The 18,316-nt window shown below is 43.4% G+C and overlaps 1 protein-coding gene across 3 annotated transcripts; it reads left to right on the top strand.

Annotated features, from left to right (window-relative positions):
- The first annotated feature begins 1,483 nt into the window (after window positions 1-1,483).
- Window positions 1,484-9,630, top strand: seh1l (SEH1-like (S. cerevisiae)). 3 transcript variants are annotated; one of them, XM_036555528.1, is made up of 9 exons: window positions 1,484-1,735; window positions 2,991-3,041; window positions 3,197-3,343; window positions 3,754-3,965; window positions 4,106-4,204; window positions 4,340-4,480; window positions 5,255-5,412; window positions 6,188-6,341; window positions 9,363-9,630. In XM_036555528.1, the coding sequence occupies exons 1-9, from the start codon at window positions 1,625-1,627 to the stop codon at window positions 9,541-9,543; spliced, it is 1,254 nt and encodes a 417-aa protein (XP_036411421.1). In that variant the 5' UTR covers window positions 1,484-1,624; the 3' UTR covers window positions 9,544-9,630. The 3 variants fall into 3 exon arrangements, with proteins under 3 accessions (XP_036411421.1, XP_036411422.1, XP_036411423.1); XM_036555529.1 differs by lacking the exon at window positions 9,363-9,630 and adding an exon at window positions 7,846-8,018; XM_036555530.1 differs by lacking the exon at window positions 9,363-9,630 and adding an exon at window positions 7,780-7,919.
- Window positions 9,631-18,316: the final 8,686 nt, after the last annotated feature.

Raw genomic sequence — 18,316 nt, 5'->3', positions numbered from 1 at the left:
GTGCACTGGCGAGGGTCCTTCACAGCGCAGCCGCTACTATGTCCTTGCGAAATATGTCACTACGCCTTTAGCTTTTAGTCTGGTTGGATTTGCGGTAATGTTAATGGCTATTAAAAAAGTTGAAGAAAGTGGTAATTTCGTGAAAATATGCGGATTAATATGATTTACTATTAAATACACAGTATTAAGATGTTGCTCTTAAAATCGTAACACTACACAAACAATTTCCATGTAACTTAATGACTTAATGGAAATAACCTTTTACGACATAGATTGCATGTGTTTTGATGTGGCTTTACTGCAGAACAGCGGACAATTTACAATAATTCCATTGAACAAGCTACAAATGGTGTTAATCATAATCACAAACGTGTCATCTTTTTTTCAGTGTGCACTTCATCCAAATTCAAACCGAATGTCTGTTCTCAGAGCTAGCAGGTAGAAATAAACTACAAGGTTTGCATTTTGAATTGCAGCCCTCAAAAGGGCGCGTAGCAACCATCTTCAGATGGCCCCTGATAAATGTTAGAACACAGTCAAGAAAACAATTTACTAAAATACTGCAGCCACATAATCTCTTTGAAAATGTGGATAGGGTCATCAATATGAGTTAAAATTAATGTTACTGTTTAATCGCTAGCTACCATTTTAAGACAGAATGAGAAACAATGCATATCAACTGAATTGTTAATTTACACAAGACAATATGGAAGAATGAGACCATAGCAATTAATCTGAAGAGTTGCACACATGTTTACTTAGAGCCTTTTTCTACATATAGTATTTACTCCTTAAATTGTACTGGTAGTTATAAAGACACTTAAATAGGTGAAATTATAGCAACATTTCATGTTTATAGACAGAACTGGCAGCCAGTCGTAATCGTATTTTGTGCGATCAACACAAGGTTCGTTTATATATATATATTAAAAATTGAAATGTATTGCTAGCTAGTTATATGTACACTGTTCCTGTACCAAAACCTCAGACCTTCATTTGCATCCTGGTCTCTGCCTGTCATTCCAGAACCATCAGTCTGTCTCACAACACTGTACAGTAGCTTATAGGCTACTGTATTTCATGTGTAAGCATGCTTACATGTACTGATATGCATACAGTATTAATATGTTCAGGATGTTTTCATACATCCCCTATGTATGTTGTTGTTTTTGTTAGGAAATGTGATTTCTAGTGAATGTTCATGTAGCCTACTAAACCCACTATTGTGTCGATGGGAAAACAGGATTCAGGAAGATGGGATTTACTGGAACTCATCCTGATTCCTGACAGCTCAGCGGTGAGCGCCTGCACAGTCCGCCTGTCAGCAAGCCATCTGTGCCTTTTGTATCATAATTGAAAGGGGTCTACTCCATACTCCAATACAGTAGGTGGCGGCATGCACCTTCAATTCATGAACACAACTCTCCAATAAAACGTTAAAGAAGAAGAAGCAGAAGATTTAAATAACATGTTGAGTCTTTACAAATGCATGCTGCGCTGGTCAAGAACAGATAAAACTCTCATGTCACAGGAGAGCTGGCGGGTTATATAAAAAAAGAAGCAACAGCATCTCTCTGATAGCTCGTAACTAATATAAATAGCTTACAGGCTATTTCATCCGAAAATGTTTGTAGCTCAGAGCATTGCAGCGGATCATAAAGATCTCATCCATGATGTTTCCTACGATTTTCACGGCCGTCGGATGGCGACTTGTTCGAGTGACCAAAGTGTCAAGGTAGAAAAGTGGCTAACTCTCTAGTTAACAGCCTTAAACCAGACCTCCGTTTAAATGATTGATCCAGCTAACTGTCCCAAACGAAGCAACATGTCTTTCAGAATCAGGCCGGCAGATAAACTGCGAGTCATGTCTTATTTGTCGCTGCGTTATTTTGTCATCGTAGAAGATGTATGTACGCTAAACAAAAAGCGGGGCTATAGGCTAGCTACAGGAAACATGAATTCGATATACTGGCACAGACCTAGTGAGCTGAAAGATGTAGCCTATAACAGCACATACTTGGTCAGTATACGACAACCTCAAACTGGAGTGCATCGAGTTTTTTTTTTTTTTTGTAAAATTATCAATTAACTTATCTACCAGTTTATGGCACTACTGTCCTAATTTACCCTGAATCGGGGGTTGTTGTAGCTTATTAGTCAAGCTTTTGTAGTTCATGTTAGCTAAAATGGGTTCTATCTCTAACTAGTAAGTTAAATAGTTAGATGGCTGACTTTACATACGTAGCCCCTGTTTTATTAGTTTAGTTTATTTCGGTGTATCAGATTATTTAGCAGCGACCATACACAACGTATTAGTTGCAACACATTGAGCAATGTGGCTATTTTGCAACTGCGGTCCCTGAACAGGAAGAACATTTAAACGTTAAAATACAACACACGCAGGAAGCATAGCATAGCAACTTGATGCACAACATTCACAAACAAAACGAGTAAGGAAGGAAAAAGACAACATATCCATCATGCACTAATGTAACCAGAAGAAAGGCAAATGTTAGTGAGTACATAAGTGGGTGGTCTTGAGCCAAACCTTTGGTATTGATTTAAAAATTGTGAAACTTGTGGATTCTCGAATATTAGTGGGTATTGAATTCCACTTCCCTGCTGCTCTGATCGTGAATGCTGTTTATCCAAAAGCTGTCTTTCAGACTTGTACCATACAATCACCTCTAACTGAAGCCATTGTCTCCCTAACATAATCCATAGAAAGAGACATTTTTAATGTAGGAGGTTCCAGTTCATGAATAACTTTGTACATCAGGCAAGCATCTGTAAAAAAAAAAAAAAAAAAAAAAAAAAAAAAAAAAAATATATATATATATATATATATATCTAGACTAACGTTAGGTAAGTTACATGCCAGGGGTTTTCCAGAATCGCTTGCTAGCTGTACATGTTTTTGTACTTGGCCTTGACAGAAGTTGTCAGTTGAAAGAATTTATGTTGATATGATCTTGACATTTTTATTTTAGGTTTGGGACAAGAGTGAAACCGGGGAGTGGCATTGCACAGCCAGCTGGAAGGTAAGCATTGTAATTCTGCATCGCAGATTCGAGCTGTTTATTTGTTTATTTATTTTTATTTAGTTCAATTTTTAAATTTATTTTTATTTATTAGTAATATACTGTTTGAGTGAGAAGTGACTGTACACACATGCGGTGTGTTGACCTGTGTTCAGACTCACAGCGGATCAGTCTGGCGAGTGACGTGGGCGCACCCGGAGTTCGGTCAGGTACTAGCTTCGTGCTCCTTCGATCGGACGGCGGCCGTGTGGGAGGAGATCGTGGGCGAATCCAACGACAAACAGCGAGGACAGAGCCACTGGGTGAGGTACAGGGAACAGAAACTACACCAGTCATAATGAAGACATTTAGCTTGTCAAAATACTGACGAACATCATTAGCTACAATGCAGGTTCTCGTGCAGAGTAAAAATTATTCATTCGACGCTATCCATAAAGGCAGTAGGTAGTACAAACTATTTCCCATCAAAATTAAAACTGTATTTTGCACTTGAAAAAGGTTTGAATGTTAATTAAAATCTTGGATGCATCTGATAAATACAAACTATAACGAACAGGCATTTACACCAAATCTTTTCACATTTTAATCATTTATCATTAATGTACCACTGCTTTGCAGCCATGGAATTTGAAATGTTGATGATACGTGGCTTGAACTGAATGATTACCCCGTATGGAGATTTCCTCCCACTAACTATCCCATTGGTCTGCAGATAAAGAGGACCACACTAGTAGACAGCCGGACGTCGGTGACGGATGTGAAGTTCGCCCCGAAGCACATGGGCCTGGTGCTGAGCACGTGTTCCGCCGACGGCGTGGTGCGGATCTACGAGGCGCCGGACGTGATGAACCTGAGCCAGTGGTCGCTGCAGCACGAGATCTCCTGCAAGCTCAGCTGCAGCTGCATCTCCTGGAACCCCTCCAGGTGGGGGAACCTCGTCCTCCCACCCCCATGCTCGCTGCAGTCACTTTTGCTTGTGTCGTGAGTCTCCCAGGAAAGCACTGGGAACTGGAGTCAGGCCTGGTTTTCTCAGTCTAACCTCCCCCACTTTGTTCTGCAACCAGCTCCCGTGCCCATCCCCCAATGATTGCGGTGGGCAGCGATGATGGCAGTGTGACCTACGCTGGGAAAGTTCAGATCTACGAGTACAACGAGAGCACAAGGTTTGTGCCGACCCCCCCCCTCCCCCGGCCTCTCTCCCTCCTTGAGCTTTTGCGGCCGATTAGTCAGAGGCCGGATTTTAATAACGGGGTCACCTGGATTGCTGCTGAGAGGAGCACTTTGGTTTGTCATGACAGGAAGTACGCCAAGGTGGAGACGCTCATGACCGTAACGGACCCGGTGCATGACATCGCCTTCGCCCCGAATCTAGGGCGGTCCTTCCACGTGCTCGCCGTAGCAACCAAAGACGTTCGCATCTTCAAGTTGATTCCTCTGCGGTGAGTCGGCTGATGTTCCTCAAAGCACATTACATAAATGTATTGGGTACATAAGCATCCCCTTTGCTAGAAAAGGATTATGTTGGCAGTCCATTGCATAGGGCTGCCTTTATAGAAATAGAAATAGAAATAGAATAGAAAGCCTTTATTGTCATTATACAAAGTACAATGAGATTTAAAGCTTCTCTATACAGTGCACACATAACTTAAACATAGGGAAATATACAATAAGACTAAGTAAAATATAAAACTCTAGTAGAATATAAAACTATAAAAGTATAAAATATAAAACTACAAACAACTGTACATAAACTCTGCAAAGGTTGTGCTAAAGTGACTGAGTGGCTAGATATGCAGTTTGGAAGGAGACAACTAAAACAGATTGTGCAAAAGGGCAGTTAACAGGTAGTTATGGTATAATAGTGCAAATCTGCTATGATAAGTCAGTGCAAGTTCTTAGCAGCTTTGTGGTGGTGATGACATTGCCAGTGGTGAGCGGGCATGTCAGTTTCTTAGTGCAAACTTGAGTTGAGTATGGAGACAGCTCTTGGGAAGAAACTGTCTCTGAGTCTGTTTGACGCTTAGTTGTGGCAGTGGTCTGTTTTGTCTGTGGTATGTGGATCTGCACAGCATGAAACGATGCCCGATCATCGCTGTTGTTGGGTCACTCAGATGGGATGGTGTTGAGGGTGCATAGGACATGAATAGTACGTGTACGTGAATAAATCAGCCTGTCATTTATCTCCTCGCCCCCGACGGCTGTGCGTTCAACAGGGCGGACGTGGCCTCCACTACCGGGCCCACCAGGCTGGAGGTGCAGATCGTGGCCCAGTTCGACAGCCACAACTCCCAGGTGTGGCGCGTGAGCTGGAACATCACCAGCGCCCTGCTAGCCTCCTCTGGGGACGACGGCTGCGTGCGCATCTGGAAAGGTCAGGAGCAAACAGAAGCGAATGCACAGGCTGCTTTCAGCCCGCTGACTAACCTTGCTGTTTACCAGCACTCCTTGGACTGTGTCTGTAGAGCTTCCAGCTGTTTTTGATCCCTTGGTCCTTTTGATTCCCGTGAAAATTTCCATGAAATGTTTGTCTTTGAGGAAAAATTTCTCAATTCAGATTCTGAGAGTATGTTTTTTTGCCAGCTGAGATCAAAGGCTACACAATGACCTCATTTTTAAAATCCAGATTTTCTAACCAAATGCATACTATACATATACTGTATGAGCATCTTTTCCATCTTAGATCTGGAATTATTCCAAAATGCTAAATGAATAAAAAACATGGCAGTCTTCAGGCAGGACCCATACTTGTTCATTTTTACAGTGTTTCTGAGACTGACGGTCATTCAAGTGCAAAAATTGTGCTGTGAACATTACTTCAGACAAAAATTTGTGGAAGCATTCATTGAAATTACAATGGGCGAGATCAAACTTGGCACATTTTAATTGACTTCAAATGGAGTGACCTGTGTATATTTTTTCATTTCTGCTGAACTCACTCAGTACTAAAGGCTATATCCAGGTGTGTGAAATTATCGCTGTTGTGCCACTATGATGGGAAATTCTAGATGGAAGCCATTGTGTTTAACCATTTTGATTTAATTAAGAATCATAAATAGTTGTGCAAAATTTAGAATATTCACTCCACCATCTCACTACTGCTGTCTCAACCACCACCACCGTCTTGACTCCATCTCTGCTCTCCCCAGCAAACTACATGGGCAACTGGAAGTGCACAGGGATCTTGAAGGGGGATGGCAGTCCGGTGAACGGGACGTCCAGCCAGACAGGCGCTCTGAACCCTGGGACAGGGCTCCCAGGTGTGGCATCCCAGAATTCCTTAGATGGAACTTCAGCTGGAAGGTAGGTGTGAGACCCAGTGACTGTACGGTGTGACGCAACACCAACCCCCACCTCCCCTGTCCCAGAGCTTAAGAGACTGCAAACACTGCCTTACTACAGGACCATGATACCTTTTTTTTTATTTGGACCATGTCACATACTTGACAGTAGGAACTCTCTTGCTTATTCTTAATGGTCCACATTACAGAGACCGTAGCTTTCTTCTTCATAGTGTCAAAGAGTGGCCAACCCTGTCCTTTCTGGGGTTTCTGGATCCCCGACTGTTAGATATGCATTGGGTGTAGCGAGATTCAAGAACCCCTTGCTGACCTCTGTATGGTTAACTATAAACCCAAATCAAACAACGGGTTCAGTCTAAGCCTCAGTAAACAGCCCTCTGAATAAAAACATTGCTATAGGCTCTGGGTCAGTAAGTTGTGATTTGTTTTGAATATCCAAGCCTGGGTGAATCTGGTGATAGCTAGGCATTATACAACACACTCTTTATTGCCACCGTCTTGTTGCATGAATGCCTCTTGATGAGAGAACCCCTTTCAATGTCTAGGTCCCTACTGTCATCACACCTAAAGAGACTGCAGTTCAATTACTGTTTCAAGTGGGATTTTATCTAGGATTTCCTTGGGCCTCATAATAATTTCTTTTTTAATAATTTAATAATTTCGTTTTTTTTTCCCTCCAAAATGAATTGATAATGTAGCTCTGTTATTGCAGTCAGGTGATAATTGACGAGGAATAGAAACTGAAAACTACAGGAATAGAATAGTATGGATGTACAGAACTGTGTGGTGGGAAGAATATGACTGACATCCATCTGCTGCAGTCAGGATGCATTCATAAGACACAGTTCCATATTTTTATTTTTTTATGGACCACACAGTAATCAGAATGCTTACTTTTGCTTTGGCTTTGTTTTTGTAGTGCAGTGAGCTCAAGGATGGTTTCTGATTCCACAAGTTCTGAAGTCACATTGTGCAATACAATTAAAAATACCCTAACACTACTCACCGGACTTGGCTAATCTATGCATTTTTTCCACATTTAAGGTGTCAAATGGTTTGTTTGCATTTACAGCAATGTGCTATGTGTATGGTCTGAAGTTCAAAGCAGCATAACCCAGCTTGTCTGTCAGTTGTGCTTCTAAAACACTGAATCGCATCATAGTTAATGTTCACCGAAAGGCTGTTTAACTGACAGTCGGAATGGGGCTGTTGCCATTTTGTGTTGATGAGCTGTGATGTCTTCTGTCTTGCGCCTCGGCCTGTTTTGTGATTGTTGCTTTTTGTTAGTTTTTGCTTGTGTGTGTGTGTGTGTGTGTGTGTGTCTGTGTGTCTGTGTGTGTGTGTGTCTGTGTGTGTGTGGTTGAAAAGCTTGAAACCTTCATTGCTGTACTGTAACACACAGCGCCTTTTCCACATGTATTATGTCCTTTTTTTAACAGAAGGAAAGCTGAGCTGATGCCTGGCTAAGGGAGTAATGTTTTGCCGCTTGTTGCATGCACACACAGGAATGGACAGAGAGCTCCCTTTTCCCCACCCCTGCGCAGGGCAGCTTCACCAAAGCCACAGCAGCAGCTCCCTCGATACTACTGATCTCAGATCAGCCCCAGAAGCTACGTTTGCTTTTGGGGTCCTCATGCACTCAGGAATCTGGAATGGAGATGTTCTGTCAAATGACAGGTGGCACAATATGCATCTGTACAAAAGCACATTTGACTGGTGGACTGCTAATCTAATGCAGAACATGAAATGAGCTGTCTTTTATTTTCACCTGAAATAGTTTCCATACGAAGGAGAATTAATACATTTTTATGCCAAAGACATTCTTTCTTTGAGATGTCATCCATGTGTGGTGTGTCATTTATTACAGTAAAGTGCTGTGTCTTTCTGTGACCAGAGATTTCTTTCATTATTGCAAGTGGGTCGAAATGTGAAGAAACACAGACCAATTGTAAGCAACTTCAATGAAACGGGAAGGTCTTTCATGTCCAAGACAAAAAAGGTTTTGCTATGCTTTTGTGAAGTTGACAGCACACTATCGGGGTGTACTTCTCAGATGGTCAACATGTGAGACTGGGAAGAGAACAAGGACAGGAACTCTGACCAAACTTGGTGTGAGAACCACACATGAGCACATCATGAGGGAAAGCTTTACACTCTGACGGAGTAGGGGTCAAAATCTCAAAAAACGTTCTGTATGTGGACATTCAGGACATGCGTGGGGAATTAAATTAAATTTTGAAATCTGGAAAAACCTGAACAAAAACTGTCAAATCTGGTTTGTTAATGGGCTGCTATGCGTTTTTGCTTTGTGCTGTATTCAGTTTGAACGTCTCAGTTCTTGATTCATTGTTACTTGTTTAGCATAGCAAAACATTTTATCAGGTCTTTAAAGGCATTCCAGCTTCAGTACTCACAGATGATCTCAATTACAGTTGGAGTGAACAGAGTTTGAGTTCCACACAGCATCAGTCAGATGGTGCGGGTGTGCTTTATTTTTTCATTCCCATGGTCATTTCAAGGTTTGATAGAATTGTAGTCGTTTAAAAAGGTGGGTAGGTGAGTAAAACCCAATGATATTGTTTGGCTGGACACTAATCCTTTCTATATTTGGGGGGCCAATGACTGGTGCGTTTTTGCATAGTGTTATGGTGGATAACGAACATAGCCTTCATTCATTGCTGCTTTTCACATTATAGGTGCTTAGATACACATTTTGGTGGTTTGTTGTGCTGCCAAGTGACATAGTTAAACAGAAGTTGGCAAACTTAAACCTGTTTGTAGACAGGTTAAGAGGTTTGCAGGTGTTCTGTAATCAACAAGTTTTCCCAATTTGTTGCCATTCTACATCAGCTAAATTTCTCATTCCCTTTTCATTTTCACGTTTTGAACACACAGGCTGTTCCTTCCTCTTGTTTCTCTTTGTAATCGCTACTTTTCTCTTCTTGTTTTTATTTTTCTGTTTTTTTGTCCTTTTGTTTTTTTCCCCTGTGTGTTCTTTCCTTTTATCTTTCTGTTGTTTCAGGTATTTCTTTTCCTCTCTGGACCCCCAATGGGCTGGTTCAAGACACGCCCACCTCCCGCCTCCCCCCGCTCTCATAGAGCAAGCTAGCGATAGCGACTCTGCTAACCCTCAGCAGTCTCACCTATGCTGGCAGTACCCTGCTCAACCCCTAAACACCTTACCAGAAGGTGAAGGATTATGAAAGGCTTTATAATCAGAGTGATACTGGAGGCCTTGCATATACCTGTAGTTCTGTGGCTTCTCTTTTTTGGTCATTTTCTTCCTTTTCCCTGGCTCTTGAATTTTTGTTGTGTGGCTGTTTCTTGGAATACTATCTGAATGCACACTACCTTGTTGATCAAAGAAATCTTTTTGTTTTTCCTTTTAAACTTAGTAGGAAAAAACACTCTGAAATGTGTTCAAATTTGAGTCCTAGGTACCTGGACTGCCAGTTTTCCTTTGATTTAGAATGTTGTGTCTGGCACAATTGAATCTTGTCTTGAGTGTTGTGTTGATATGCAGTGTGTGATGATGTAATGAGGTGTTATATCCACCCCTGTTCTTGGTCATTTCAAAAGCCAGCTTATTTAGTCAGTTTGTCATTTATCTACATCATTGGAAATAAATAAGTCACAGTTGAAAGTTGCATTTGTGCCTTATGGTCAAAGATTTTATCCTAGTTTTGGGAGATTTTTCACACTTTTGATATGGCACCAATGTGGTGTAGTGGTAAGGACCAGGGCTTATAGCCCTAAGGGCTGCCAGTTCAATGCCCAGTGGGGCCACTTCTGTTGTACCTTGGCAAAGTGCTTAGTCTGAATCACCTTAGTAAATATCCACCTGTGTAAGTGGATAACAAGTAGAAATTGTAAGCTGTATAAGGTGCTCTTGATAAGAGCGTGTACTAACATATGTGTGATATAAGGTGTATGTAGTGAGACTACAGCTTTTGTCATGTACAGTTTTTCTCTATTCTGTGAAAGATGTCCGTTCACTTTAACCACCATTTCTCAAAAGCTGTCACAGTTAAAATGGGTAATTGAGTCACTGCTTACTAAGTTTCACAGCTGAATACTTTTGAATTGAAATAATAAAATGTTCCCTTGCTTATATGCTTTTTGTCTGGGACATTTTTTCTTGCCAGCAGAAAGATACAAGATTAATTCTCAATAAACAGGCTTTTCTTCTTAATATTTTAGTGTATAAATTGATCTAGATTATCACGAGTAACTGTACATTTAGTTCACTGTTGTATGTTACTGTAGTCTTATGCAGTATTAGGCACTCTTAAGAGACCATCATCTAAATGAGGATAAAAGTAATGATTAAAATAGTATGAATAATTTCATCTTAAGATACACCACTACAGCCATTACCTCATGATATGTTGTATATCAGCAACATGTGTATTTAAAATGACATATCCTGAGCACCATCCTATTGAACAGATAATTAGCGGTAAATTATCTTTTAGCCTATCACACACACACACACACACACACACACACACACACTTCCGCACTGGAGATGTGTTGCTGTCCTTTTAGTTCTGAATAACCGTCACCACAAATGGGTAAGTGATCAACTTGTTGCTTAACAAGATGGATTTTGGTAGAGAATAAAGAAAAGTTGTCAGTTTTCAGTTGATCACGCATTGCCATTTGCCATTATATTCCTCAGATGAGATTCTCTCATGGAGGCATCTTGCATCAGGTGCCCATCAGGTTCAGGTCACCAAAACATCTAAGTCATCCAGGGCAAGAGATCCACATGCACTATGGGGTATACCTAAAGTTCAACATTCACAACTGCATGGTTAACATGCTTGTGCATGTTTGGCCTTGTGTTTCTACTATCAAAACACTTGAGTGTTTCGGAGTGCATTCCTGCAGTTTCGTAACATACTGGTTTTTAATTTGATCATTTCTAATAAATCCCTAAGGTTATTTCCATGCCCTCAAGTTTCTGTCCTCTTCACAAAATTAATCTAATTATAATCTCAATCCTGATAAATGTTATTCTCAAATCAGTATTGTGATCATTTCTATCTCTAAAACTGGACATTTAAGCGATGTTGGAGTTCGCATATACACATATATATATACATATATATATATATATATATATGACATTATATGACGTTAGAACTGATAACAGATTCCATACAATGTTATCCAGACTTGTTTTTGTCATTCAAAATCTTACCACTAGAGGGTGTGCTTGCTTACTATATGGCTATAGTAAACTGTCAGGTCTGCGTGTATTGGTGAACTAACAGTCCTACACGGTTGTCTCAAGAGCAACACATCTGAATTGTACAGGGTTTATAATGTGGTGATGATCCATTTAAGTGGTTACCAATTGAATACTATTACAGCTCCTACTGTTCATTGGAAATGTTTCAATTTTAGAAGCAAAAAGTGCCAGATAAGACATTGCAAGTCTGTCTGCACCGAGTAAGCTAAAACAAAATATTTTCCATGTGCATATAAAATGAACATGGATGCTGCATCATGATTATCAGATGGTCCTTACCTATTGTCACAACTTATCCCTGAACTCCAAGCAGGTCATTCCAGTTGTCAAAGTCCCCAAATTTTAATACTTAGCAGCAAAACAGATTGTAGCCAATTTTAGAATAATATTCTCAATATTATTTTTAAGTAATATATGATTCAACATGAAATTGACATCAGATTTGATTTGATTCCAGATCATTCCTGAGCTCCTGTTGACCTCTGTTCAGATAACAGTGTCTTATCACAAAGCTAGAGCTACAGAAATTATGAATGGCAGTGCAGTAGTACGGTCCTGCCCAGGTGGTTTGGGCTGGAGCACAGCCCACTGCATAGGAGATTCCATACCTTCAGAACCTTAGTGTGGGTTAAACTGCTCTCATTGAAGTTAGAGGAGGGTGGGGTGGGTAGCAATCTCACTCTGAGAGGCTTAGAGAGCAGTGATCAGGCTCAAGGCTCAATAAGGCTCAAGTATTCAACATACTTCCTGCGTCTTGGGGTAATTATTTTAATTACAGGTAATTAAAGGTAAAAGACAGCTTTGCCGGTACATAAGAAATGGTAGCCAAGGGCACAGTCACACAATCTCAAGTGAGTTCGACTTCAAGTTTTCACATCTACCTGCTTCTTAAAAGGGCCACATAAGCAACTGACATCACGTCCTGGTGATGTCACGCAACCAATCAGAGCACACTGGTGCGTCTGCTGTCTCAGACAAACAAACCCAAAATAGCAATTGGAGTACATTTAGTCTGCAGTGGGTTTTTGACATCTCCGTGAAATCAAGTATTAAAGTGGTAAACAGGTGGAGCTGGGTGGCCTGTAATTTGGACAGAAGGTATCTTGAGGGAATTATGTACCCTGCAATACAACTGAATAATTGGAGGACACAGCAAGGCTGCGTTTTTGGTTTCAAAGCAAGGTTGCTCACTTTGGTAACTGATTAATGTAAGTACACTACTTTAATTCAGCAGAACTGAAACATCTTATCTTCAGTAAAATACAGGCCTGCTCACCATGTATTTTCTGAAAGCTGAAGAGCTTTCACATGTAAAAATTTATATCATTTATCTCAAGTTCACCCGGAAATGTCTCAAACAGCTTAAATCATCAAATTAATTCTCAACCAGTTAAGAAAGAAGATGCGCTAGCGATACACAAGTTAGCAGTCAGGGCGAGCGTAAGGAGAGACAAAAGGGTTCTCTCAGGGCCATTACCCCATTGTAGTTTTACACCTCAGCATCATTTCTGGAAACTCTTAAATCAACACACTCGTTTCCACGTTCTCTGGCAATAACACTCAGATACAATAACAGGGAGCGTCTCTGTATTCCACGTGTTGTGGAACGCTTGGCTTCGCCCTGCTAATCTTTCCATTGACTCACAGGGCAAACACCCTGGGCACCCCCCTGGTTTCCCGCAAACGGCTTAGCGGAATGATCCACCGGGCAGACATCAGAGACTTCCTTTTCCACGGTGTCGAACAAAGCGAGAGGCGTCACGCGCCCTCCGGGCGGGGGGGGTGTGTGGAGGAGGTGAGAGAGACGGAACGCGTTTTGCCTCGGCAGGTTGAACAGCGGTCGGCCGTCTGTTTTCCTCAGACCTGCGATGGGATCGTTACACCCTCCTTCCTCTCCTTTGGCTTTCTTGGTAATTCTGTCTGAATCCATTACTGCGGTTAGAGGTGAGTAACACCACGGGACAATGCTCAGGAAGGCCTCGCAATAAAAGGAAAGGAAGGCCCTAGCAAAGAAAGGTGGGAAAAGGTCTACACCTCAGAGGAAATGTGCAATATGTTTTTTATATCTGTGTTCAGAGATTCGCTTAAAGGTGCCTTTGATGTAGTGCATTCATATATTTGTCTCACTGGGAATATTCCAGCAAGACATCCTGCTGTACGCAAACATGGGGTGTATATCCCACTATCTGGACTGATGGCTAAGAATCTGAAATGATTCCTCAGAGTGTCCATTTAAAGATGGCCACCCAAAGAGGGGCCGACCTCTTTATTGGGCAAATCCGAGGCTGAATCAGAGTAGCCCCCTCTGGGCCTGGCCCATAAAGCTATCAGGACATCAGAATGCTAAGTAACAGCGCTGCAGGATGTAGAATCACCTGTAACGTCCAGTCCAAATCTGCCTCTCAGCTGGAAACACCCCCACTGTGGCTCCGTTCTGCTCTTGTGTTGCAGTCCGATTAGCTAATTGCTCCAAGATCAATTACAGTTCCTAAGAAAGAGCGGCGTTTTTATGAGAAAGTCTGGACCGATGATGATGTCACTGTCCTCACAGGGAGCCTATGAAACAAACCAGGCCTCCATTAGCCAAAAGGACAGTTGGCGAGATTAGGACAGGGCCAAGAAGCTGAATGGCTGAATTGTGATGTCATAACACCCACAGAGAGAACATTGAACGGAAATAGATGGATGCAGACAGGAAATACCATATAAACTGAATTGAATTGTTTTGGGTTTTTTGTAATAGATGCTACTGAAAGAAAGAATAAATAAAGAAACTTGTATTAAACATTGTATGGGGGTTTGCCTTCTATGCTATCTGATCTGTCAGGCATGGTCCGGGCACCGATCAGGTCAGATCAGTCGGCTCTTTTCTCTAGATTTATGAATTTCCTTTGAAGGCCTCTTGCTGACTTCATGTGTTATACCATATAAATATTGATGAAAATCCTGGCTGAACTTTTCCTTTTGCCTCCGAGCGTCTGAGCACACAGATGGGTTAGGTTCCCTCAGCCCTGCGAAAGCACAAAAAATTAGGCATTCTGTGGGGAAGGCCTGTGGTGGCAGGGACGAGTCTGTATTTTAACAGCACAGGTGTTCTGTGGGCACAGGGCGGTGGAAAGGTTGAAAAGCTCTCTCTGGAAAATAAAATTGCTTAAGTTCTTAAAAGTCAGATGGATTTTACCCACAGCTGTTGTATTAATAATGAGAGTACCCTTTCTGGCTGCTCCGGGAGACCTTACCGATGTAGAGTTTTTTTTTTTTTTTTTGTGGAAATTAATTTCGTGATCGTGTTTGGTTTTACGAATTAGAAATGAAGTTCATTTGGTATCACAGCTGGTTTTCGCAGACAAAATGTTTTTCCAGACAAGATCAGCCGCAAAGGAGAGCGCCTAAGTCTCTTTTCGGATCAAGCGTTGGTGAGATTCGGGCCCTGCGGGTGACGGTCGGTGGCGGCGAGCGTCAGCCGCGGTCCCTCTGCTCGGGTGAGGGGTCGCGGCCCGGCCGATGTCAGACGTTCCTCGGTGTAGAGTTGCATGGCGGGCCTGCTCCAGGCCCGCAGGCCGCATCCTGTGGGCTTTCGAGGAAGTGGCTCTGGCACGGAGTCGCTGCGCCGGTCGGAAGCAGCCTGGCTGGATTAGAGCATCTGCACATCTGCTCTGTCTTTTTTTCCATCTTCGTTTCCCTTTTCCATGCTCTCAACACAAAGATCAGGACACTGACCTCCCTACTACAAAGCCAGAGCAAATAGGAGGCAATTATGTAACAAGAATGAATAGCACATTTGTTCAGCGGGACTGACGCCTAAAATATCTCTCAGAAGGTTCCCATTCAGCCAATCGGACGGCACGGCAGGACCACAGAACCACAGAACCCTGGTCCTGGAGGGCTGCAGTGTCTTTCAGCCAGGTGTGTAGAGTTTTCATTTAGGGCCCTCACTTTTCTTCAACAACAGAATGAGCGTTGGAATTGCCGAACGAACCTCGGCAAACTGAGTTCCTGTTTCCTAATGGAATTGGGCCTTTTGAAATGGAATCGAGTGGTTTCCATGGTCACATAACTTATCAGCAAGCAGAAATCCAGTTAAATAGACAGCACTGTTCAATTGCTGTAACCAATAGAGTGTGTGCCGGCTACGCTAGCCACGCTATGCAGGAAGCACAAATATATGAACTGTAAATACAACTGCATTGCTTCTGTCATAAAAATACGCAGAGATTAACAAGGGGGCCATGTCTGTGTTACCATTTGCTTTATTCTTTTTGCTTTCAAGCCAAAGAAAACATCAAGCTCGGGAGCAAAAGCCATTGTTTTCTTCCCACCCCAGCATTCTTCTTCTCCTCTGGAGGAACTCTGGGCCTGCATTTCCGCCCACCACCGTGCACGACTCTCCAAATGCGTGTGACACCAGGCGCCGCAGAACAGCGGAGAAGCAAACGCGATTCCGGCTACAGCCAGTCTGGTTCCAGCTCTACAGTGGAAAAGGGGGATTCGTTTAGCATAACTTTAACGCTTTAGTGTTAGTTTTATTTGCTGGATTAGAGTGTTCCAGGAACAGAACGGAGTAACCCTGGTTTAGAACAATAAACCTGAAGCGTAGTGTACACACACAGAAAATCTGACACTGTCAGGCAACAGTCTGTTGGTGTAGACAATGTGGGTTCGGTCCAGCAAAGCAGCAGTAGCTCATTCCCCTTGTGGCATCTTAGATAGCGGGCAGCTGAAGACAGCGTGCTTCACAGCCATAGGAGCTTCCCACCCAGAAAGGTGGAAAGCTTCCTGCCACACAGAGAGAAGTCTAAGCTCCTAAAAATCAGACGACCCCCTTCCCCCTGTTCTCAGCTGTCCTCCGGTGTGGGGGGAAGGCGAGGCGCAGGGATCAGAGCCTGACCACAGGGAAGACCAGGGGAAAGGTCAGCTGCCACGGAGGAGGGCGCCCCCCTCTGGGAGTCCGGGGCGTGCGCGGGCTGCAGCCAGCGGGCTGGACGGGACTCGCCCCCGCAGCATATGGCACTGACACCCTCCCAGGGACCGCCTTCCTGGGTGGCTCCTCAAAGGCCGGACAGATGGAGGCTCTCCTGACTTCAAAGAGAGAGCTCTGATCCTCTGCCCGGGCAGAGGCTGAGACGCGAGCCCGCGGCGTCCGCTCCGGAGCCCTCCTCCCGCCGGCTGGGCCGGGGGCCCGTGCCGGGGGCGGGGAGGGCCCCTGAGCCACGCGCGGGTCTGTGGCCGGGGGGCCTGGTCGCTTCAGGAAGAACGCCGGGGGCTACGATGCCACCCTCGTGTCCGGTCTGTCAAACCATGAGGCACACAACGGGCAAGCAGCCTGCGACTGCAAGGCTATTGGCAGGAAGCGTGCCAGGCGCCAGGCAGCACAATTACAAGAGAGGAACCTTCCAGGGATTCGTTGTGATGCATGCATAATTCGAAAGCTGGGTACAAAGATACAGGCTTTCAGTTAAAGTTTGTGCCATTCCCCCCTCAACCAAACAGACAGCAGACAGTCACACACACACACACACACACACACACACACACACACACACACACACACACACACACACACACACACACACACACACACACACACAAATTTCCTTTTCATTCAAAACTCCATAATCTACAAGCATTACTTAAATGTTGATCATGGGTTGTTTGGAGTAACATGTCTTACTACCTACAGCAGTGTGTGTGGTATAAGTCGTTACAGTGGGGATTCTGTACAGTGTGCAGCTACACTATGTCCTCTAAGGCTCTATACTGTTTACAGTAATGCCTTTAGATTTCTTTTTATGCAACTCCTACTTTCTGCATTGCGAACCTCTGCAGTGAGCATTGCACAGTGCAGAAAACTGTTCACACTCTTAAATCCTTTATAAATATCTAAAACCTGGCTCCATCAAAAGGCTTAGTCTCACTGGCCTTTTTTTCCACCAGACTAGGATGTGGATTTGTCTTTCTGCCCAGACATTTTCTGTTGCGGCGATAGTTATTTTTGTACGCTTTTTTACTTTAAAAAATAATCTGTCCAATACAGAGCCACTTTTCGGGGCCAGAGACGGAGCGGTGCGGAGCGAGGCTGCACCGCCCCTGGCCACGGCACCATGGCAACGTGGTGCGGCCCTGTGTGCAGGTGCGGAGGTTCTGGTGGGCGTCACTGCAGGGGCACCCAGGAAGGGGGGTCACATCCTGGCTGTGGTGTTTGTCACTGTCCGCGCACACAGCGGTCATAAACCGCCTGCTTTCACATGATGGCCTTTCAGCTTCCAGGGCCAGTCAAACCAGCACCGTCTTGGCTCTGGTTTGATGTTACCAAGGGCCTCACATGGTAGACATGACTAGATACCACTTCATGGGAAAACACATGATCACTGGCTATAAATTGCTTGACCAGAGCCATCACCTTGCCGAACCCTGTCTCTCAGCAGCCTGACTCTTTTATAACACTACAATGAGCAAAGCCCCTGAACAGCTCATAAGGTAAAAGTGCTCTATGCTGTACTGTGGGTTCCTCCTGTAAGTGAGTCTGCTGCTATACTGCTGTTTCACTTTAATGTAATTTTATGCTGCCGTTGCTGTCATTCATAGAATCTTCAAGGTACATGGTCAGAATGTAAATGTATATGCACACTGCAAGGGATTGCATGTCTGTAAGAGGTTTTCCTTCTTTAGAGTCTTTGAAATTTTAAAGAGGTGCTCTGGCAATAAGTAGTACTTACCGT

This window comes from Megalops cyprinoides, chromosome 21 (assembly GCF_013368585.1).
Source record: "Megalops cyprinoides isolate fMegCyp1 chromosome 21, fMegCyp1.pri, whole genome shotgun sequence".
Taxonomy (NCBI): Eukaryota; Metazoa; Chordata; class Actinopteri; order Elopiformes; family Megalopidae; genus Megalops; species Megalops cyprinoides.
Note: the sequence above shows the minus strand (reverse complement) of the source record. Positions and strands in the feature narration are given on the sequence as shown.

What these genes read in the sequence shown, in the direction of transcription:
- seh1l (XM_036555528.1), top strand. Translation starts at nt 1,625, where the DNA reads ATGTTTGTAGCTCAGAGCATTGCAGCGGATCATAAAGATCTCATCCAT. An exon ending in ATCTCCTGGAACCCCTCCAG is followed by an intron (nt 3,966 to 4,105) that starts GTGGGGGAACCT and finishes TTCTGCAACCAG; the next exon opens with CTCCCGTGCCCATCCCCCAA. An exon ending in GAGTACAACGAGAGCACAAG is followed by an intron (nt 4,205 to 4,339) that starts GTTTGTGCCGAC and finishes TTGTCATGACAG; the next exon opens with GAAGTACGCCAAGGTGGAGA.